Source organism: Ambystoma mexicanum, chromosome 11, assembly GCF_040938575.1.
Source record: "Ambystoma mexicanum isolate Mex_15411 chromosome 11, UKY_AmexF1_1, whole genome shotgun sequence".
NCBI classification, from domain to species: domain Eukaryota; kingdom Metazoa; phylum Chordata; class Amphibia; order Caudata; family Ambystomatidae; genus Ambystoma; species Ambystoma mexicanum.
In genome coordinates, this window is record NC_090934.1 from 1055540330 (window position 1) to 1055564823 (window position 24494).

Genomic DNA, 24494 nt, shown 5'->3' on the forward strand with positions numbered 1-24494 from the left:
TATTTGTGCAGCACTCTGCCTAACACAGACCTGTAGTCTCCCAAAATGGATACTGAAAATGGAAATGAATTGATGGACATATTGAAAGTGAGAAAAGCACAGTACTGATGGAGTTAGGTGGTAAACCCCCCCCCCCCCCCCGGCGATGGGACCGTTGTCTCATTCCTCATGTACTCTACCTTTAGAATCTTCCCAGAAACCCATTTTGCATATACAGTATCTACCAGGCAGAGACATCATTATTTCTGGCTGGCAAAGCCGACTGAAACATTTTACCTACAGACACAGAAAATAACTCTGCACCTCTACAATCAACCTACTGCCATGAAGAGCTTTGGATTCGGGCACTGGTAGTTGTGTTGGACTACCAAGATGGAAGACCAGTTGAGCCGCACTCGTATCTCCACTCCAACATGGCATTGATCTGGATCAGACTCGGGACACAAACCTCCTCCAGAAAAACAGGAACTGGATATGGCTTCTGCTTGCCAGGAAGACTCGTGTCTCAATGCTCCTGTGAATCTACAACACTTTCCTGAGATCCTTTCTTCCTCTGGTCCCACTCCTGAACCCCTACCTTGTTTTGTTCTGTGCTGTCCCTACCTGTGTGTCACCCTGTTCCTCGCGTCTCACCAGCCTCCCTGGGATCCTTGTCCTGTATTTGAGTCGGCCTCCGTTTGAGGGCCCTCTGACACTTTTGTCGACCAGCTCTTGCCACGATGGGTACATCTACTGTAGAGGTTTATCCTCTATCCTGGCTTTTTCCCCCAGACCCTCCAGTTTTCCAGGTGTTGGTATGATCTGCCGTCAGGGTGGCTTCAGTAGAAGGAAGACCTAGGTTTCCTAACTAACAGCAGTATGGGGTCATTGTAAGATAGTCTCTAGACAAATTTGAAATGCCAATGGTTAAATTCTCTTCAAATCCCCCCACTATGTATCAAGTACAATAAAAATCGGCTTTTTTGTGTGTGCCCTTCAATATTTGGGTTTATCACATAGAACCTCAAATTGTGCTTTCTATCCAAACACAGCAGTTAAAGTAAAGAGTGACTCTGCCTGAATTGGGCCATTTTTTCTTATTCATAATTTATAGAACGCAGATCTAATAACAGCGACTAACATGCGATTTAGAATAACGTGGGTGGAAAATTATATATATATATATATACACACACACACACACACACTATAAAAGTATATGGTGGCCATAGGCAACTAGACTGCTTCCCAAATTCATTGGCCGGATCAAGTGGTGGGGGAAGGAGTGAGTTCTTTTTAATGACTCTTTAGCATTCTCAATTGTTGGCCCATGTTATAACTTTTTGACCAAATACTAACCCTCTTCTTCATGATCAATCACACTGCACGGATCAAATATGCCACCAACTGTCCAACTATGCCACCCACACACAGCAATTTATAGACATGCAACAACAGAACTCTGCACCTGGACAACGAAATTACATACAGATGTCCTGGCCAGTGCACACTAACACCCTGGCAAATGCACCCTAGCATGATGGCTACCTGAGGCTCTCATCACAAAACTAATGCCTCCATGCCCTCTTCCAAGACCACCTAGAAACAAACCCGCACACAGTTTCCGGATACTTCCAATCTGTACACATCAACACAGCAGTAAAGCTATCTTGCATTTTCCCTCTTCTCGCTAATCTAAGCCCAACCCGCTCTCTGAGAAGGGGGCCTTGGTGCAATGCAAATGGTAGCTGGAGGCGATGCTTCTCTGAAACATTACGTATCCACAAGCACACAGATTTTAAGACTGAGGGGATTTTAGTCTTTCAACTCAGGGGTCTTTTCTGGATCTGCTTGTAAAATCTACTTGTCTCTGCTCTGACAACATCTTAGTTGGTATTCCCTGTGACAATGAGACCGTCAGGCGGTGTTTTGAAGAAAGAAAATGAAAATCTGGTCTTTATTCAGACTTACAACTGTTGGTCAGAAAAACTAAAAAACTAAAAATAAAATATAGTTCTTCACAGAAAGTATTCCTTTTTTTCTCCTTCGGTATTTATGCAGTGTTCTTTTCTGGTTCTTTGCAGGGCCTGCAGTAAGGACCTCTGGCAAGACTTCTCCTAGTCTTCATAGGCCTACAAGCTTCCTTCAGCTCCTGCTTCCACGTCTGGTCGGTTCTGCAACAAAACCAAGAGTGAACAACCCTTCTCTTCATAGCTGTGGGTTTAAATAGAGCTTAATTGGCCAATCAGGACCCACTTCCTTCCCCACATTATAAAAGCTCTCCCAAGCCCCGCACCTTTTCCCTGTATCTATCTCCAGTTCCTACCGTTTCCACTGCCCCGTTTGGGTCCTCGTTGAACAGGTAAGGGAATCGGGGTAAATGTGATTCTGTTTGCCTCTGGTTGGGGTTTTCGGAGTTTGTTAGGTCCCGCTGAACACAGCAACCTCCGAAAGTTAGTGGGACAGCTGCCTTGCAGCCACACAGCGTTTCGTTGGTCGCAGCTCCACGGCCCGGGTCCTCAGTATTGCAGTGATAGCCGAACATCTGCGTGGCTGCTGCCTTGCAGAAACACGGCGTTCCGGCCCTCGCATACCTGACTCGCAGGTCCGTATACCCGTTAGCTTCCCTGGTCGGCGGCAGACCTTCCCCTCTGGTCTCGGCCAACAGCCGTATGTTCCTCCCTGCAACCACGCATAGACCTTTCCTTGCAGGGCCACACTTTGGGTGGGTTTTCCCCTACGGCGGCGTCTCTCCCTTCAGTTTGTTCCACGCAGGCCGAGGTACACTGTATTTTCTTTTCCCGTATCCTGCCCCATCACTCCCCAAGCAGCTGTACTTTGGTTTGCTCTTGATCGCTGGGAACCGCATTCTCCTCTGCCACTCTGAGGGATGGTTGGTGTTCAAGGTCATGCTCGTGACCGTTACATACACCCCCTGAAGCATCCAGCTGATTGGGCGGATCTAGGTTCCTGGATAGGTAATCCAGGATTAATTGAAATGCTGCTGGTTTGTGAATGGTTTGAAAACAGAATTCCTGTAATGTGAGGAGCCACCTCAACACTCGCTGGTTGGAATCCTTGTGGGGGGCTAACCACTGCAGAGGGGCATGATCCATGAACACGATAAACTTCCGTCCGGCCAAGTAATACCTGAGGGTTTTAATCACCTATTTGATTGCCAGACACTCTTTTTCAATGGTAGAATATCCAACCTCATGAGGCAACAGTTTACGGCTGATAAATGCGACAGGATGTAACTCTGTCTCACTACCTTAAGTGATTACGGCTCCCAATCCGAGCCCTGATGCATCCGTTTGTAAATAAAACCATTCTTGGAAGTTTGGACATCGTAGAACAGGGTGCGCTGATATGATGTTTTTAAGTTCAAGAAAGGCTTTACATGCCTTTTCATCCTTTAGTAAGTTGCCGGTATATGAGGACTGGAGAGCTTCCATCAAAGGACTGGCAATGGAAGTAAAGAGAGGGATAAACCTGCGGTAATATCCTATGAAGCCCAAAAATGCTCCGACTTGTTTCTTGTTGCTGGGCATAGGTAGTTTCCCCAATTGCTTCGATTTTGTCCAATTGGGGTCTAATAACCCCATTCCCGACCAGATAGCCTAGGTATCTGGTCTGATTGGCTGCCAGCAGAGTTTTCTTTGGGTTTATATTAAGTCCTGCCGATTGTAGAGAAGTTATAACTGCTGGGAGATGTTCTAGGTGTTCTTTCCAGGTTTTGCTAAACACAACTATGTCATCCAGGTAGGCAGAACTGTATTGATGGTGGGGTGCTAGTATCTGATTCATCAGTGATTGAGATGTTGGAGGAGCCCCATGCAACCCAAATGGCAGGACGGTAAATTGATACAGCCCTGAAGGGGTAGAAAAAGCAGTTTTTATTTTATCTTCTGGTCTTAGGGGAATCTGCCAGTATCCCTTTGTCAGGTCAATGGTACTAATGAACCTTGCTGTACATAACTGTTCGATAAGTTCATCGATCCGGGGCATGGGGTAGGCTTGGTATGTTGAAATGGAATTTAACTTCCTGTAGTCCATGCAAAAGCGGATACTGCCGTCTGGTTTTGGGACCAGAACCATAGGAGAAGACCAATGGCTGCAGGATGGTTCTATCACTCCCAGCCTCAGCATCTCCTCGATTTCTGTCTGCATGGCTGTCCTTTTTGACTCGGGAAGATGGTAGGGATGAATTCTTACTGTTTTTGTCCTGGTTTTGTTTCTATTTTATGTTCTGCCAGGTTGGTTGTTCCTGGGTAGAAGGAGAACACATTCCTTAGAGGTCTAACATGTTCTTCCAATTCCTTCCTCTCTTCTGAGGAGAGTTGTACGCCCCACTGAACAGTATTGAAAGCTGGTTCCGGGTTCTCTCGTGTAGCCACCTGTCAGGTGTCTTCCATTCCTTTAGTAGGTTTATGTGGTAGTTCTGGCGTTTCCCTTTCCGGTCGGACTGTTCCACCATGTAATTTACTGATCCTAAAACAGCCGTTATTTTGTATGGCCCCTCCACTGTGCCAACATCTTGTTCTGGCTAGTGGGTAGCAACACCAGTACCAAGTGGCGTACTCTGGTTTTCCTATTGTAGTATTTTTCTTGGGCCAACTGAGATCTTCCTAGATTTATACTGGCCAACTCTCTTAATTTAGTCAGATCATCTCTTAGTTCCATCACATAATCTGTTAGGGTTGTGGTTTCCTCTTGCTCTTCCCATTCATTCTTAGCGATGTCCAGTACTGTTTTCGGTTGATGACCAAATAACAACTCAAATGGTGAGAACCCCATTGAGGATTGCAGGGTATCCCTTAGTACCATGAGTACCCATAGTACCGCTCTGTCCCAGTTTTTCCCTGTAGGCACCGTTACCTTTTTGAGCATTAGTTTGATGGTTTTGTTGTATCGCTCTACCAACCTCTCTGTTTGGGGATGATAAATGGACGTGCGCATTTGTTTGATTTGTAACTGTTGACATACTCTCCGCATTACTCCCGATACAGAATTCCGGCCTTGATCCGTCACTATTTCCGACGGTATTCCCACTCTTGCAAAAAATGGGACCAACTGATTAAATACTTGTACTGTACTAATTCCTGGCATGGGGAAGGCCTCCGGATACCTCGTAGCATAGTCTACCACTACTAATAGATACTGGTATCCGTGACTACTGGGCTCCAGTGGTCCCACCACATCCATACCAATCCGGGAAAACAGTTCCTTTATCAGCGGCATGCGTATTAAAGGGGCGTGCCAGGGTTTAGTTGGATTTGACTTCTGGCATGTAGAGCATTCATCAAAATACTTGCCCACTTATCGACATACCCCTGGCCAATAAAACCTCTTTAGGATTTTCTCTAGGGTTTTCTCTTGAGCCATATGTCCTCCTGTCTGATTATCATGGGCCAATTCCACTATGGACGGTCTGAAACTGGTAGGTACTAATAGTTGTTCTACCTCCTGTTCATTCTGATTCTTGGTAACCCTGTATAGAAGTCTTCTCAGGACTTTGAATTTGGGATAAGTAGTTTGACTTTCAGGGTCTTTCATTGCTTGTTCAAGGACATTCCTTAACGGCGGGTCTGTTAGGGTTTTGCTTCTAAAGGAGATCCTTTTTGCTTACGGAATCCAGTCTACCAGTCCGCTGAACTTTTCCACCCATTTTCTTTTCTCTTCCCGAACTTCTCTCCTAGATTTCCTTGATAATCTCCCACTACTCTCTATAATATCAGTATGGGAAAAAGGAGCATTTTTAAACCACTCAGTATATCTGACACAATCTTCAAGGTTGGGTAGGTCAGTCCCTATTAGTACCGGAGTTGGTAGATGAGGCATGATGGCTACCTCCATTGGTGTGCTAACACCGTTAACTTCTATGGTGACCTGTTCAGAAGGGTATGTTTTGATGTCCCCATTTTACAGGTATTTCTTGTTCCCCCTTTCTCCCAGAGACACTTACGTCTGCTATGATGGCTGTTTGTTCGCTTCCACTGTTGATCAAGCCTTGTCGGGGTATGCCGTCGACTCGGACCTCCACCATGTAAGGCTTCTTCGGAACTCACGATTCTGGATACAGCCGATTGGTTCCGTTTTATTCTTTCTTGGGCAAAATCGTGCAACATGGCTCCATTCCCCACAATCAAAACACTGGTGTTGTCTGTTGGTGGTGTGCCATGTTACTCCCTTGGGTTCCACTTGGGTTGGCTTGGTTTCACCAGAATTTGTAGGTCTGTGAGGTACGATTTTGTTTACTTCCAAAGGATTTATCCTGGCTCCACCCGCCTTTTGAAATGCTGTATCGATGTCTATGGCTTCGTTGAGAGTAGGTCTATGGTGTTGGCGGACCCATCTTTGCAAAGCACTGGGAAGTGCTTCTACAAACTGTTCTTACTTCACCTTCTCCAGGATTTCCTGAACAGTGCAGATGGCTGGTTTTAACCATTTTGCCGTTAAATCATGTACTTGGTAGTACAGCTGCCTTGGGGTCTCCCCATTGCGAAGTCTGGTTTCTCTGAGCTTCTGATGATATGCCTCCTCATCTACGCCCATACTTTCCAGAATAGTTCTTTTGATGTCGGCGTAGGTTGTTTCCCCATTGGGGTTTGCCGCCTGATAGGCCCCTTGCATAGAGCCGGTTAGTAAAGGTGCTATAAAGTGACCCCATTTTTCCACAGAGAGTTCCTAGCAACCCTTTTGAAGTTCGTAAAGAAATATCCTGGATCATCTCCCTGTTGGAACTTTTGCAATATGTTTGAAGGGGCAGGTGCTGTTCCTTTATAAGCTACCACGGCTTCCGTTACTTTCTTTAGAGCGTCCTGTGTGGCAGCTTGCAATTGAAGAGCTTGCTGTAGCGCTTGCCGATCTGCTTGGGCTTGGTGACTATGAACTTGCACCAATTGTTGGAGCTGCTGCTGTCCATCTGCCAATGCCTTAATGATTGTCTCCATGATGTGTTTTGAATCCCACTGCTGCCACCAAGATTTGTGACAATGAGACAGTCAGGCGGTGTTTTGAAGAAAGAAAAGCTGGTCTTTATTCAGACTTACAACTGTTTGTCAGAAAAACTAAAAAATATAATTATTATATATTAGTTCTTCACAGAAAGTATTCCTTTTTTCTCCTTCTGTATTTATGCAGTGTTCTTTTCTGGTTCTTTGCAGGGCCTGGAGTAAGGACCTCTGGCAAGACTTCTCCTTCTAGTCTTCATAGGCCCACAAGCTTCCTTCAGCTCCTGCTTCCACGTCTGGTCGGTTCTGCAACAAAACCAAGAGTGAACACCCCTTTTCTTCATAGCTGTGGATTTAAATAAACAGAGCTTAATTGACCAATCAGGACCCACTTCCTTCCCCACGTTATAAAAGCTCTCCCAAGCCCCGCCCCCTTTTCCCTTGGAGCATGGCGTCCTGTATCTATCTCCAGTTCCTACTGTTTCCACCGCCCCGTTTGGGTCCTCGTTGAACAGGTAAGGGAATTGGGGTAAATGTGATTCTGTTTGTCTCTGGTTGGGGTTTTTGGGAGTTGAACACAGGGACCTCCAAACGTTAGTGGGACGGCTGCCTTGCAGCCACGCAGCGTTTCGTTGGTCGCGGCTCCGTGGCCCGGGTCCTCAGTACTGCAGTGATAGCCAAACATCTGCGTGGCTGCTGCCTTGCAGCAACGCGGCGTTCTGGACCTCGCATACCTGTCTCACGGGTCCATATACCTGTTAGCTTCCCTGGTCGGCGGCAGACTTTCCCCCCTGGTCTCGGCCGACAGGCAGCTAACAGCCATATGTTCCTCCCTTCAACCACACATAGACCTTTATTTGCAGGGCCGCACTTTGGGTGGGTTTTCCCCTATGGCGGCGTCTCTCCCTTCAGTTCGTTCCACGCAGGCCGGGGTACACTGTGTATTTTCTTTTCCCGTATCCTGGCTCCACCACTCCCCAAGCAGCTGTACTTCGGTTTGCTCTTGATCGCTGGGAACCGCATTCTCCTCTGCCACTCTAAGGGATAGTTGGCGTTCAAAGTCATGTTCCTGACCGTTACATTCCCATACCCATGAGGATAATGTTTTGTGTGATCTCACACCCACCCCTCCTTTAGTTGTACAGATCCAACCCAGTTGAATGGGGGGAGACAATTTCTTGGTCTGATGTGCAATTAATGGTGAAATAACCTACTCTCAAGAACAGCAGAATTAATTTTAAATCCCTTATCGAAATATTTCATCTCATTCCACTACAGAGTTAAGGGAAGCTCATATGGCCTCATTATATACAATATAATAAACCAGAAGTATGTTTGTCTGATGCAGTCATGCGCAATAGAGGCTGCCCGCTTTGCCTGTTTTCGCTGCTAGAGGGAGCTGTTGCTTATGATATAAAGTGGTCCTATTGTGTTAATGAAAATCTACTGCATCTTCTGTATCACACTGATAACGTTCTATGGCAATAAAAATATAAACCGTAGTGTAATATTTTCAATTCTTTAAAATAATTACATTAAAATATACCACATAAAAACTCAGAAAATGTCTTTCTTTATGCACTTTGGCCTGTGTACACTGCCTTTTACACTTGTCTAATAATATAAGCAGTGATAGCGACATCAGTTTATTCATTTAAAGGTGGAGTGCTCGAGTGCATACGTGTCTGCACGCGCCCGAAAGAACATGGTCTCCCATCGAAGGGCCTCTCACTTTTAAACAGAAAGTTGGAAGTGAGATGAGCTCTCCCCCAAAACAATACTTCAATGTTCAAGCGTGCCAACGTAGAAACCATGAGAACCATGGCATCCTGGTCCAGTGAGCTAGCACAAGCTGGCCACCCTTCGTTCAGCAGATTGTGTGAACAAGCTAAATCCATGGGGCAGGGTGGCCCATGGGGGCATGCAGAGAGGAGGCTAATAGGGCTACAATTTGAACTGCAAAACAAAGACAAATCTGGAGGATAGGAATGAAGAGTGGAGAGAGATGGGCACAATTCTGTCCGGCCAGCCGGCTATTTTCTGGATTGCCAGAATGGGTACCTCTACCCGATTAGCCCGATACTTCTCTGCCAAAGTGCTTAGAGCAAAAACCTAGGAGATTAATAAAAGATCTTGTATCCCCTCTTCTGTGCACACAGGACAGGACTGTCCTGCGAACTGTCCGAATCTTGATAATTTTGCCCTCTAGTCTTGATTCAAAGAACAAGAGGACTGCAGCCGGTTCTTTCGGATTGGTGAAGACACGCTGTTCCCCCTACACATGGAAGGATAGCAAAGCAGCTCCCCATCCTAGTCTTCTGGCATCTGCTGGAAATACCAATTGGAGATGTAAAGAAAGAGGACCAATCCTTAGAAGATAGTGCCAGCCACTACACCACTGCAGAGTACCCTTGAGACAAGATGGAGTTGGACTGGGACCTCTAGGGTTAGAACCCAACACTGCAAGATATGGGATGCCATGAAACAGCGTAACCAAAGTATGACCATGCCCCATCCCCCCATAAAAGTTAGGCAATTAATGGTTGGGCCTTCACCGGAAAACCCTGCAGGTTCAACTGGAGCTTTAACATCCTCACTTCCGGAAATGAAATAGAGTAATGCTGGAAAAGAAATCCCCCCCAATGCTATATATGTGTACATAAAAAGGAGTGGAACTGTGACCTCAGCAGAGACCAGAGAGTAGGCAGGATAAATAAGGTGCAGCACATGTTTCGGGGGTTGCGACCAGGCACGCCGAGAGCCAAATAGATGGAAAGGGAAAAATGTATGGTTTTTCATTTTTTTTTTTTCTCTCAGTTGGTCAGAACATTCCTGTATTGACTTTGTGAAATCAATTACATCTACCTGCTTACTTTAACTCTGCTGGGACCCATAATTAAAAACTACCTGTAATGATGCTGCTTCGACAGGGGCCAGAAACTAGAAAAACATCTGCTGCCACAAACAGGTATGCTTTAACTTTAAAAAAAAGAATTGTCCATTCATGGTGAAAAGGTTTGGAAAAAGTAGTGGAACTGTTAACAGTAAAAAAAAAAATCGAAGCAGTGGAAAGCCAATCCTGATAGTTCCCGCACTCTTCGACCTCTGGTCCCCCAACCATGGGAAGATCACTGCAGATCAGGTTTAGTTTTGGTGATCAGCACAGCTTTACATACAGCCCAACTCCTGGCTGGATCACCTCTGCATTATCAATAATCTTGCTTTGCCCCTTAAGATTGACACTGGTTTCTATTAACTTTCTGAACCCCCGAGGTGTACTTCCTGATGACGAAGGCAATGACTTTGAACGTGCAATGTTGACCTTGTGTGAAATGGGCAGATCATGAATGTTGAGACCAGATCGGAATGTGAAGATCAGCAGCCGCCATGTCTGGTGAACACAGGTAGCTTCTCTTGTCAAGGTCATGTAAAGTAGTTTTGTATAGTGCATGTCTGCCACTTTGGCAGCCCTTTGGGCACATGGTTCTGGAATAAGGTGGGGGCCGGAGGGGGGTGATGTTATGATGGGTAGGGGAGAGGCAGGTGCGAAACCAGAGGTGACAATGGGTGCATGCCGTATGTACCAGAGTCCTATGTGCTGGAAGGTTCCTATGTGGTCTTGGCACTAAGATATATATATACATATATACATTTTTTTTGTTTTTTTTGGAGAGAAGAACCTAAGATGCATTAGCTGCTAGTGCTGGGATGCCATCAAAGGCTACTGGCTTGGGAGTTAGGAGGTATGTGATAGGGCTAAACATTTTGTGGATCGTTCATCGAGTCCTCAGTGGCCCAGTCGCAGATAACGTGTTGATGGCGGCACAAGCAAGAGTAGGGCTGCAGTGTGTGTGGGGTTCTGTGTATGTAGGGCACAGCGGATATTCGACTGAAAGGCGAGTAGGTTGGTTGCAGGGGGCGGGTAGTTATGAAGGATCTTGGTAAATCCAGCTATTTGGAGTTTGTTGGTTAGACCGATCCGTTAGCCTCCCAGGTTGCCATGTGTGAAACATAGGTACTGTACTGTTTTGGTATTCGTTGGGACTGCTATTGTTTTGATGATTATTGGGCGACTATAGCTCAGGTGGTCTAGAGTAGTCTAGTCTCTGTGGTGGGCGGGCTGACCCCGAAGGGTTTAGGTTAGTGGGCGTGCAGTGGGAGAGTTGTCTTCAGTTCCTTTGTCTAGGTGTTGACGACATGTGGTGGAGACAGAGCCGATTGTGGCACTATCTTTGTTATGGTCCTTTTTCTCCCCAGGTTGGTCTTGGCATACATGTGGGGGGTGGGTGGGCAGTTGAGTAGATGGGGAGACTGGCCTGATTAAATCTAGTCTCAAGATCGCCCATGATGTAAATGTCCTACCAAAGTATAATTACACGTGTGGGTGAAACGGACCCAGTGTGTACTGTCTCGGGGGCAATCTTGTTTGTTGTGACGTTATGTGGAGATCGGGAATGTAAAGGTAAGAATGTCCCATGCACGGAGAACATCTCCCATGCTTCTCAATAGAATGATCTGCCATAATGAATTGCTCTGGAATCTTATGGATTAAGAAAAATTATTTGAACTTTAAGTCTGGCACCAGTAAACATTATGCTATAGAGGCTGATGGTGGCAGGCCAAATTCAGCAGAGGTAAACCACTTCTGATAAGGCAAACAAATGCATCCGGATCTTCGCAGCCAGGATCGCCGGATGCAAGACAACAGACAGAAGAGTGAACGCTTTGAGATCCTTCTAAGAATAACAGAAAGGTACATTTTACTTTCAATCAAAGGAGAATAACTGTCACATGGGTTGACTGTCGAAGGATGCCGTCAACTGGTAATGAGGATGAGATCAGTTATTTGCTCCTTTTAATGACCTTCTTATAGTGTTGGAGTGATTTTTATGAGTAATGGTATAACTCAAATATGTAGCCCTCGCTGGGGAGAACACACCTAGATTCATAGGTGCAATGCTACTCAGTCACGGCGCGCTGCAAACGACCTCTACCTCAACACCAGTAAGGCTGAGATCGTTTGCATTGGGACCCCTGCTCCCGCTTTCCCACTCTCACGCTGGACGTCCCCACATGGAGGCAAAAAACCTTGGGTCATCTTCGACTCCACTCTCTCCTTCTCCACTCACATTTCGGACATCTCTAAAAGTCCAACTACCAGCTGCACCGCCTCAGAGGTACTGTTCTCGTACTCACCTTCCGCCAGACGCTCACTGTCTTCAGAGCCCTGGTACTCTCAAGGCTGGACTACTGCAACAGCCTCTTTCTCAACCTCCCTGCCTCTGCTCTGCGCCCTCTGCAACTCACAGAACCGCAAGACTTATCCTTGGCATCAAGCCCAGGGACTGCATCTCTCAGGCACTGTCTCCCCGTGGCTGCAAGGATCAAGTTCAAGACCCTCTGCATTGTCCACAAGGCTTTGTGGGGCCTGGGGCCCACCTATCTTCACTGATGCCTTCCTAAATACTGTCCCTCCCGAGCCTTTCGCTTATCTACATTCAACCTTCTGCGAGTGAGCCGGTTCTCTAGAGATTTGGAGGGAGATCTTTATGCTCAGCAGGGGCCTCTCTCTGGAATAGCCTCCCTGCTGCCCTCCATCTTGAACCTGATCTCCATAAGTTTTGGAAAATCCTTAAGACATTGCTCTCCTTTTTTTTAATTTTATTTATTTATTTTTTCCTCTTTCTCCCTCTCCCTCCCTCCCTTTCCACACAACATGCTGACTGGCCACTGGGAATACATCAGAGCCTCACCGGTCTCCGGCCCACTTGCCAGTCCTCCAGCACTTGCCTCAGGGCCTGCACTTGCCTCATTGTTACTGCACTCGGTCAATTACCCATTGAGAATGGCATCTCTCAGCACTTACCCAGCTTCTGACCAACTGGGAGCATCTGGTGCCCCTCCCTGCACTTGTCCTCCCCCAATCTCCCTCTGTGCACTTGCACGATCTGAACGTGCCATACCTTGGAGATCGTCTATCTTTTCATTCTTGTCTTCCCCTCCTCCATGGTGGCGCCTCAATGCTCTTGGAATAACTGCAGAATCGTCGCCAGACCTATTTGCAGTTATCTACAATGTAATTTGTATTATATGCACTTACTCTGCCTCTGCAGACTTGAATCGTTCACAAATTCAAGTGTTCTGAATGACTGTGTTTCTGCCGTGTTCCCTCCCTCCTTGTGCGCTTTGAAATACTTGCCTTGTGTATAGGCGCTTTACAAATAAACATTACCAGATTTATTCAACAGTTAAGATGTTTAAACAAAACTGTTTCTACATTGAGTGACTCTTCCATCAGTGGATGGGAGACTTATGGGTGGGGAAATGTTGAGTTTCAGCCGTGTAGATAAGTGGAAGGAAGGATAGGGCAGTGGAATTTTGAGCTTCAGTGAGTGAGTGAAGGAGCGAGTGAGTGAATGAATGAATATATCAGTGGACGGGGAGGGTGAATGTGGAAATAAGGTTAAGTGAGTGGATGAACGAGAAATTAATTTATTTCATTTATAAAGCGCACACACAACCTAAGGGCATCGAGGTGCTGTTACAGATGCAGGTTGAATGGGTGGGTGAACGAATGCTAGTCTGTCAAGAAACAGTAGTGATGGGGGAAACACCGATTTCATACTCTACGGAAAGTGGTGGCGACTTCTTGAGCCTGATGAGATAGGACAGAGAACCTAGTGAACAGAAGGAGGCTAGCATTTGGTGCCAACCCAAAAGTGGGAGGACACCTTGGAGCACAATCTCTGCCCCCAGACCAGTTAGCTGGGACGCACGCAGCATGGGTCCCACCCAGACAGCTGCCTCTGAGCTCACAACTGACAAAAAGCTCTGCAGGCACAGGGTGTGCGTCTCCAGAGTAGTACAGAATATGCATTCCTTTGTAACGAAGGAATCCATTTTCTGTACTTCTCTGTAGACACACACCCAGCGCCCTCACCCTCTGTGTTCACAGCCTTTAAAGTGGGGGACATTTTTAAGAGATGGCTCATTCAACAAGCCATTGTTTTTACACAGTATGTGCTTAATATTTCAGTGTTAAGCACTGAATGTGGGGCATTTTTATTCTGAAGGCCAGCACAAAGCATTAGTTAGTTGACCAAATCGATGCATTCTTCCAAGAGAAATAACATGACACACAGAAAAGGTTTCATGTTCTTTATTTTCATGTCTTTTTATATGACACCAAAATGACTTATGTATATTACTTTTTAGTTACATATGGCGCATGCGTGGGACGGTTAACTGTCCTTTTCTTTCTTAAGTATTCTAGTGGCTGCTTTGGGACATGAGCCTCATTACACGGATGATAGTAAGGGATGGGTACCGGTAATCCCTTACGGCCGTACTACGAGGTCCCTTCGCGGGTCCCTACCTTAACAGCTGGTTTTACTGCAATTTGCAGTACCGTAATTACCGCCTTACCCATTCCCATTGAGCCCTATGGGGGCAAAAATGGGAATGGGGAAGTGCCATGGTGAATGGGGAATTACTGTCCACGCACACCTTGGAATGGGGCGGTAATTCCACCATTCACCATGGCGGACTCGGTAAAATACCGGCGGCAACCATGGCGCTAATAGCGCCATGGTTACCGCCTTCCGTGTAATGAGGCCCATGGACTAAATGCATCCTCTCAGCATCAAAGGTCTTTTCATTTTACCGCTGGCTAGTTCACACCAGATGGCACCTCAATGTGACATGGCACCTTGATTAGGAAAGTAGGGTTCATTGTGTGTCCCCATGCAGACAGTAGTCCATGGCAATTCAATGCAGTGATGTGTGCACAGCAAGGATTTGTGCGCTGCACAATCCACCAGCCTGTTGGATAATGGTGTCTATGTGGTGCTCCCCTATGTAACAGCACATGCCTGTTGTCCGATGTGCCCCATTGTCCATGCAATCGAACACTGCTGGTGTTTCGCGATGGACACCAAGTTGGCTAGAAACTGCCTTGATTGTCACAAAGTAACATTCACTACTTAACCCTGGCAGACAGCACATTCGGTCACAGGCGTTACCCCAAAAGTGACATGCAACTGCTGAGTAAGATCTGCAGTACATGACACCACGGCCCTCGCCCCTGCTTGGGGATTACCCTGTGCTTTAAGTGGGCCAGAGCCAGCCAGAGCCAGCCAGGGCCATGGCAGGTTCCAAAACATGGGGCTGAGTCGGGGCCCTGCCAGAACCCCCGGTCCCACCACAACATTGGGGGGGGACACAGTATCCCGTCTTGGACACAGCCACGACAGGAGATGCGCCTGCCATTAAGTCAGGCAAGCTGCCAGAAGTGCCAGCCAGCTGCAGCGGCGCAACTTCTTCCGGTGAACCCCCTGCGCAAGGGGTCAACAGAGGAAGTTACTGTCCTTTTGTTTCCCTACCCCTTCCCCAGGCAGGTCACTGAGGTGTCTTAAACCCTTGGCGAACCTGGGGACTACGTGACATATTTCAAAGTTTATAAAAGATGGCTTTTTAAGTCATCTTTTATAAAGCTTTGCCGACGGATAAAGACACCTCGGGCTTTGTCCGTCGTCAAAGCTTTATAAAAGATGGATTGAATGGTGTACTTTTCAGGCCATCTTTTATACACATAGAAATGTTTAAAAATGATGGTTTGAAAAGTATGCAAACCGTAAGGTATGCACACAAATATATGAATGCTATATATTTGTGTACTTTTCAAGCCATCTAGAAGAACACAAATATATACATGTAAGCATTTATAAAGTTGTATACTTTCCAAGCCATTGTAAACATTGAAATGTTACATATTTCTATGTTTATAAAAGATGGCTTGCATAGTACACAAACCATGGTAAAGTACGCATACAAATATATAAACACTTCCATGCATTTATATATTTGTTTGCATACCTTACTATGGTTTGTGTACTTGTTTGGGCCACGCCCATCCCGCAGGAGGAGGCCCCCCCCTCGATTTCCTACCCCACTTAAAACCCTGGGATTACCCTCTAACGCCCGTCTTGGCCGCAGGCTGATACCGGTGTAATAACAGCCAGCCAGCGCGCTGCCCGGGTGCCATTAACCTTCTAATAAGTTACAGCCATTCAAGGCTAAATCACTCTGGAATAACGCGTTGAGCTGCTCCAGTGCGCGCTCTTGTCATTCTAGAATGACGTGCCCGTTACCTTGCGGGGGTTGCGCCGGTGACAGAGTCAACACACAATAACACCACCCGCCCCACGTGAAACCCACGTCGGAGGTCTGAGAAGCTATTGGTGCCGGATTAGAGCCTGCCAGCCTGCACGGCAGCGAAGCACTGGGCACCAGTTCAAGTGCCGGCTTGTTAGCAGCTCCCATCGCCCTGCCTGGTTCCGGCATGACCTCATCCGTGCACACAACACAAGGACAAGCGATTCACAGACTGCGGGAGGGGTGGTGTTGGGGGGGGGGGTGCTAGATGGGCCCTGCATTGACGCAGACCGAGCAAACGGAGTCGTGGACCGTTCACCCGGACTGCCCACATAAACGCAAACATTTCGCACAACCCCTGCGCTGTATGTACAAGGAAACAAGGCATTCTGTGGGTTTAGGAGGTGTTGCACAACACGCTGTAACCTCAGTTCAGAAAGAAGCATGCACGGTGGCGACACAACGGCAGCTTGTTGCGTGCCAGGGCACGCTGTGGTGCGTGGTCAACAGTCATGTGCGTGAGATTTCAAGAGCATTTCATCTGTCAACAGCGAGTGAAATCAGACCACAGCGCCATGTTATGGAACAGTGCCAGGCCTGAAAAAGATGGCTTAAAACGAATAAACAAGCATCGCCCATCTCAAGAGTAGTCACTTCTTTGTGTAAAATTGACCACGCATCAATAGGCACTGCCATCCAGGGCATCTATGCTGCAATGGGGCCAAGCAGTCTGTATGCTTTCCCTTGGCAATTTGGCCTGATTTTCTATCTGGAGTTCCAATCGGGGGCCCTTGCCTTCTGGTAAACCTATGCCTGCCTTTAAGCGGGCCTTAACATCTCTCAGTGGATGCAAGACTAGAATTGCTATAAAACTCTTGCTCAATAAAAGATATTGAGATGCTAGAAGAGAAGAGAGACCGGAAGAAAAAATGAGCGAGGAAGAGAAAGGCCTTCATGATATGTCAAAAAGACAAAAAGTTGGCCAAAAGGAACGCAGAGGTAAAGGAACGCTATTCCACAAGCTTGGAGCAAAACCAGAAAAAGAGCAGACACCAAGCCGCTTTGGACAAAATCTGTAACTAGTCAACAACTGTAGAATGGAGGAGTAAAGCAGACATGTAGGATTATAGCGGGTCAAATTAGAGGAGTGCGGTAGACGTGTAGGATTATAGCGGGTCAAATTGGAGGAGTGCGGTAGACGTGTAGGATTATAGCGGGTCAAATTGGAGGAGTGCGGTAGACGTGTAGCATTATAGCGGGTCAAATTGGAGGAGTGCGGTAGACGTGTAGCATTATAGAGGCTCAAATTGGAGGAGTGCGGTAGACGTGTAGGATTATAGCGGGTCAAATTGGAGGAGTGCGGTAGACGTGTAGGATTATAGCGGGTCAAATTGGAGGAGTGCGGTAGACGTGTAGGATTATAGCGGGTCAAATTGGAGGAGTGCGGTAGACGTGTAGGATTATAGCGGGTCAAATTGGAGGAGTGCGGTAGACGTGTAGCATTATAGCGGGTCAAATTGGAGGAGTGCGGTAGACGTGTAGCATTATAGAGGCTCAAATTGGAGGAGTGCGGTAGACGTGTAGGATTATAGCGGGTCAAATTGGAGGAGTGCGGTAGACGTGTAGGATTATAGCGGGTCAAATTGGAGGAGTGCGGTAGACGTGTAGCATTATAGCGGGTCAAATTGGAGGAGTGCGGTAGACATGTAGGATTATAATGGGTCACATTGGAGGAGTGCAGTAGACATGTAGGATTATAATGGGTCACATTGGAGGAGTGCAGTAGACATGTAGGATTATAGCAGGTCAATTTCGTAGAAAGAAAGGGACAAGTCTATGGAGAACTCTATGGACTAAGCCGTAAACGTACAATTGTCTCCCAAGGGGGAAGCAAGCGACACTTCGTGAAGGCTTGGAAGAGGAGTGGAAGCTCCTAATGACAGGCGAGCCAACTCATTTTGTATAATCACCAGAAGGCATATCAGATAATCGGGTAACCATAAATAGATTTTCCATTGCCCAAATGCGAGAGTAGAAACCACAGTAGTCTGCATCTCAACTGGCAGGAGAGTACTCGGTTTATCAGGACTTCTATATCAAAGAAGGAGCTGCTAAATAAAGACAATCTACGAGGGTAGGGTGCGGAAGGGGGATTTGGGTCAAATTGAAAATCCAGATTACAAACTACTGCGTCAGGCTGCAGCCCATTTCAAAAGCCCAAAAAGGCAGTCCCAGATCCCACGATGTTTTCCCCACCATCATCATCATCATCATCTCAGACTTATTAATATCAAGTATTAATCAATGTCTGCCCATCCACTCGTCCATTCGCAAGATCAGATTGCGTTCAAACCAAACCCCGTTTCAAATGGACCTTGATCATGAATCGGCCGAGCCGGAAGATCTATATCCACATTGAACATAGTGGTGGAAAAAAAAAAAGTCAATCCCTGTGGATCCCCTCATTGAATAGGAGCAAGCAAGGAAGAGAAAGGCCCCAAGACAACTCCTGGGTCCTTCCCTCCGAAAGAGAGCTGAACCATTTTAAGACTGTGCCCCCAATACCAATTCCCTTCAGCTGTGACAAAAGCAGACAGTGATCAGCAGTGTCAAACCTCACCTGATAGAATTAAGAAAATTAGTGGGGCTGCGGCAACCGCCATGTAACATCAAACAAAGGTTCTCCATTTCGGAGACTAGAAGTGTCTACGTTCCTCTGGCCTGTCGAAAGCCAACCTAGAAAGATTATGAAGAGACAGTTGATTCTAGAAATTTCAGAAAACCTCAGGGGCCACAACAAATTCCAGTATTTCAGCTTGCACGGGTAGTATGGAAAGAAGCGTTATAAAGTTAAGATAAAATAGCTGCAGCTTTCAAAGCTGGAGCAATGATACCAGGTGGTAAAGAGGTGTTATCCAATCTTGACAAAGTAGAGCTAAACGGTCAGTGAAGAGCTACAAATGTTAGCTGTGATTGGGTAGGAACCGGATTGGAGACGAGTCAACAGAAGAAGCATCTCTTTCTGTATAATATTCGGAAAAGTTGTCCAAGTAGAGGATACATAAGACCCGTCAGAGCGAGCCAGAGTAAGGGATTGATGTACCTTATGAGAGGCATAAAGGAATGCAAAAAAAAGAAAATCAGGTAGAAAGAAGTGTTGAGGGCAATTCATATTGCTAGTATTACATGGGTATGAGAAGTAAAAGCGATCTAAAACAACAGTATAAAAGAGTTTTAAAGTCAGAGAAATAGTGTGATTGGAGCCTCCAAAAATACCTATTAAAGTGTAACCATGCAGGTGAACTACTCAGTGATGCTATCCAGTCATTTTACCGAAAACAAATTAGAGAGCTCCGATTCAACGAGAACCATAAAAATACAGAAAATATATAATATATATATGGTAGTGGGGTAAGGGTTTAAATGGGTGTGGATGAGTTTACAAGGATAGGAAAAACCGGCAGTTTGAGGGGGGACTCCCCCAAATTAAAAACATTAATTTGGTATGTGTGCGGCATTTTGGTTTTGTTGAAATTTACCACATCACATATAACCCTCAGTGAGACAGTAACATTGCAATCACCTTTACTACTTCCGAAAAGACCCTGGTCAGGGACGCCAAGTATGCGGGTGCTCTCGGGCCACCCCCACCCCTGTGAAGTCCCTATACTTTTTCTCCTCCCTAACCGCCCCCCCACCCCCAAGCACCACTGTACACCATGGGAATACCAAAAATCGTCGCTCCTGATCCTAGAGATGAGGGGTAATAAGCCATGCCCTCGAAATCGAAATCCTCACCATGTTTTCAGAACATCCACACAAAATATATTTAAATACATTGAATAATGGGACTTGTACTCACACATTTACTTTTATGAGTTTATCCTTCTAGTTCTCAAAATACAGAGGGAGGTCCACTAAAAAAGCACGATCGGTTGAAGATGGCGCCCACGACACGGGTGCCATGAGAAATACATGCAATGGGCTGTAGCCACCTCTTCATGGCCGCCAACCACCTTTTCATAGACCCTATTCACTAGTTAATTTGCCCTAGCCCACTTCTTAATGAACCAAAACCAGTTGCCAGGTGGCACTAGCCCAGGGCTCTCAAGTTGCCCCATGCCATTCATTAGTAGCTCACCCAATCTTGCACCGTGGATCTTGTAATTCTCTCTCTCCTCCCCGCAGGTCAAGCCAACTCCAGCACTGCCACCTTCCTTCTCGGTCATCTGACACATGAAGCGTGTGTCAGTGGAGGCTTTCGCAGCTACTTTCTCTCCTCCTCCTGCACCTTTGGCTGACCAAAACCCTGACACAGCCCTCTCCAACCTTCATCTCTCTATCGCTAACTAAGAAGTCAAACTATAGCTGCACCTCCTCAGAGGTATTCTTCGTTTTCTCACTTTCCCCCAGAAGCTCACTGTCTTCAGAGCTCTGGTCCTCTCTAAGCTGAACTATTTTAACAGCCACTTTCTAAATCGTCCTGCCTCTACTCTTCGACCTTTACAACTTATTCAGAACAGGAGTATGAGACTTGTCCTTTGCCTCAAGCCCAGGGATTGTATATTTCCATCTCTGAAATCTCTTCACTGGCTCCCCGCAAGGATTCAATTCAAGACCCTCTCCATCATCCACAAGAATTTCTGGGTCCTCGGACCGCTCTCTCTCCAACTTTCTCTTCCAAGACATCATCTTCCTCGAGCTCTCTGCTCATCCACCTCCAAATCTCTGAGGGTCAGACACTTCTCCAGGCAGAGAGTTGGGGACAGGTCAATTTCCTTGGCTGTGGACTCCCTCCGGTACAGCCTCCCTGCCTCTCTCAAATTTGAGCAGAACCACCTCCGGAAGCAACTCACGACCTTCCTTTTCACTTCCGCTTTCTCTCCCCTGCTTATGCAGCTGACTGCCCTGCGCACTGGTCACCTGGTCACCCTCTAAATTTGGGCCCAGGCTCTTGCATGTCCAGTTGCCCTCGCACTGCCTCTGGGCTCCCCAGCACTTGGTCTTTATCTGCAACCCTACAGTCCCTTCTCTCTGCACTTATGAGCCACCCGCTGGCTTCACTTGCGAGTTAACTGTACTTCCCCTCCCCCTTCCCTCTTCCCCGCACTTGTGCCATCTGAATGACAAGGCCTAGTAAGATCGTTGTTTTGTCCTCCGTTTGTTTCTCCCTCCTTGACTTGTCGCGCCTAGAAACACTTCTGGTACAGGCGCGTTATAAATGCCAGATCATATATTCTACCTGCTATTTTTTTATATAAATACAGGGCTGCAAGACAGTAAAAACAGAGGATGCTATATGGAACACCTTGCAATGGTCCCTAATCACCTCTATGGTGACCAAGCAGAGCTGCCTCTCAGTGTTCTCTGCCAATCTCTTGCCTAAAGTCTAACTAGGGAACACTAGCCAGACCATCCTTCTTCACACTCGCCTCCTGCCCATGCCACCCTTCTTGTTGTGTGAATCTTTTATACTGTGCCAAATCACCACTTGAGTAGCTTCACTGCACCCGTGCTGGATGTCTAAGGAGTATTTCAATTTAGAACACCCTAATGAAAATAAACGGCCTCATTGACATATTTGTGGAGCTTGAACAATGAAATTGACTTGTGGAACCAAACTTTATTTAAAAACCATGGCAAACTTGGCCAGAATTACTGAAGCGCTGGACCAGAGCTAAAAGTGATGAGGTTGCAAGGCCTGACACGGGAGAAAATATCACAGGCAAGGCTGTACTGGTAAACACCCACATAGACCATGGCATGACATCTACCGAGCCCAAGACCAAGCCTTGTTTTGCAAATCACCTTATTGGCAGCGCCCCAAACCACACCTTGATGATGGCACACAGCTGACATTAAACAAATGCAAGTGGCAGAGGAACTGGGTCAGGCTGACCTTGAGTGACCCGTTTCTGCTCTCTTCCCTGTAGTAACCACTGTATTGGGATGTGCGAGGCAGGAGAACATTCCACATACACCAGGACTGCCTGGAAGGTCCTGGTTTCCCCACACACGTTTTGAACGTCACTGCTGCCAGAACAAATGGGGGCCAGAGAGATGCCATGGCTGCCAACAGGCCGCAATACATGCACAGAGATCTCACGCATCCCATGGTCATGTTTGTGAAGAACACCCAGTCCAAGTTTTTCCCTTTTAGATTCTGGGACTGGTAGTCCTTAGCCATTTGAAATGTAGGAAAAAAGTACAAGTCCCACAATCGAAAGCAAGCACAGGACTGGATGGCCCATGGAAAGCTGAGAATCAGTGGGCCACACCTTCAGCCATGCTCGAGTTGTCTCTCAATGCATTCTGGGCCTAGTTGATTATTCCAGTTATTAATATTGGCATGCCGGTCCCTGCATGCAATGTGGCTGAAAGGGCGCAGCCGGCTGCAGGTGCCGGGCGTGACATGTGGTCACTTAGCAGTTAGGAAGTTCACAAATTGGCTATTGTTGGTGCGAGCACCCCACCCCATAGCTTCAGTTTGTCTTTTACAATTATACATATGAGACAGGGTAGGTGGGGCACTACTACCCGACTTAGAGGCCTGGAGGCAGGTGGTCTACTACATGGCACTGGGGAGCGGGGGACAGCACGCATCACACTTGGGTTCACGCGGGATGCGTGACATACGCGGATCCCGCCGCGGAAATAATTCATCATGAAATTCCAGCGGACTGCGATTGGTATTAGAATACCGTGGCAGAGCAAAGACGTACTTCCTATGCCATATAAGATGCCTACCTGCGGGAAGGGGCAAAGGGACTGGGGGGGGGGGGGAGAGAGTAATATGGAACGGGAGTGGTTGTGCCAACTACATGGTTTGCTTTGTATTATTTGAAAATGCAAACATCGCTGGGCAGCAACTTCAAGGCGCTAATAGTGAGCTGGGATAGAATAATATCGTGGGCTCATTGGGGAGGGCAGCACAGGCCTCAAGCTGCCCCAAGCCACGGCTGAGTCGGCTACCCAGTTAGTCATGGCATGGGACGGAGAAGGATTAGTTCAAAGGGTAGTACCATTGAAAGGGATTGGATCAATGGACTGATTATTGGGGCTTCAACAAAAGGAGAGGTGCATGCAGTAAGGTGGGGGGTGGGCGAGGTGAATGCATTTAAAAGAGCATGGGTGGGAAGATTAATTGGGGTCGGGAAAGTCGAGCTAATCTGGTGAACTAAATCGCAGCAGCCATAGACACAGCTGAGAGATTGGGGGCAGGACGAAGAGAGAGAGACGCCCAATCAACGTTCCAGGAAACCCTGTTTTACTCCTGGTGACTGAGAACAGCTGAGATTGAAGTAGCAATTAAGTATCACGTGAATATGAGCACATCATTGTCAGCTCCGCCCCCAAAAAGTTGAATCCCAAATTGGTCCAAGAAAGGTGCGAGCTGTTTATATAGTCATTGTTGTGCCTTTGCATTCTGGTACTTGGAGTCCTACTCTTATTGAAGAACTATAAATCCCAGAATATACACAAAGCAGAAAAAAAAACAGGACGGGACCGCCACGCACACCTGTCACCGAAACAGTCTTCCACTGAACTGCTCCCTGTGACCCGCCTCTGTCTTTTAAATGAGAAGGGACGTCGAAAAAGCAGTGCATACATTGGACACAGACATATAGACGAGGAACGGAAAATACAGGAGAGTCAGCCGCCCGCCCTCTGCACGGGACCGCCTGGAAATAGGCTTTAAAACATGAACATGGAAACTTACCCTCCGCTGCCAGAATGGCACAGAAGCTGAGAAAAGTGGCCAAAAGTGCCGAGCAGGCGCCGCAGCCCTGCCGTCTCATGGCCCCTGTGTGCTTCCTCCGCCGGCGGGGCGACTCCAGTCGGGTGCTGTCGGGATCTCTCTGGAGGGATATCGCGGACCACTATCTCCCGTCTCTCTCTCTCTCCCTCTTTCTGTCTCTCGCTCTGAGGGCTGAGTGTGCAGATTACAGCCCACGTGCCCCTCTCCCTGCCCAATGACAGGCAGCGCTCAGAGGCTGGGCCGGTGGGAGGGCTGCGGGACCGGCAGCGCCGGAGCCATCACCTCCAGATTTCCCGCATTAGGCGTACAATGGATTGTAAATTGCGCGCATGTTGTAAATCCGGTTTAGGATGGCTCACCCGAAGCAGTCTCCCTTAATCCCGCCTTTCCGTTTGAAGACTTTAAACTCAGCCTTTAGAATGCCCCATTTGAAAACTCGTGGTCGCCTCAGAGGCACCCCCTCTTTTTAGTGTTCTGCTTTCAATACACCAACTGAGGCGTTTTGTGAGTTGTGCTACAGCTAAACAAGTAGGGCTTGATTACCCTATACACAGGGTTTTAAAAACAAGGAATCAAAACACTAATTTTGTATGTTGTAAATATTTTCTGTATTGGCCGGTATAGAGATCATATGCTCAGGTCCAGGCATT

General features: G+C 47.1%; 1 protein-coding gene across 2 annotated transcripts in view; it reads right to left on the minus strand.

Annotated features, from left to right (window-relative positions):
* The window catches only part of MFGE8 (milk fat globule EGF and factor V/VIII domain containing), a 386330-nt gene extending 362175 nt beyond the window's left edge, over window positions 1-24155 (minus strand). The window contains exon 1 of one of the 2 annotated variants that reach the window (XM_069624298.1): window positions 23806-24155. In XM_069624298.1, coding sequence (XP_069480399.1) covers window positions 23806-23884 — 79 coding nt within the window. In that variant the 5' untranslated portion in view covers window positions 23885-24155. The remainder of the gene's footprint in view (window positions 1-23805) is intronic. The other variant, XM_069624299.1, reaches the window with a different exon arrangement.
* Between the last annotated feature and the right edge of the window lie 339 nt (window positions 24156-24494).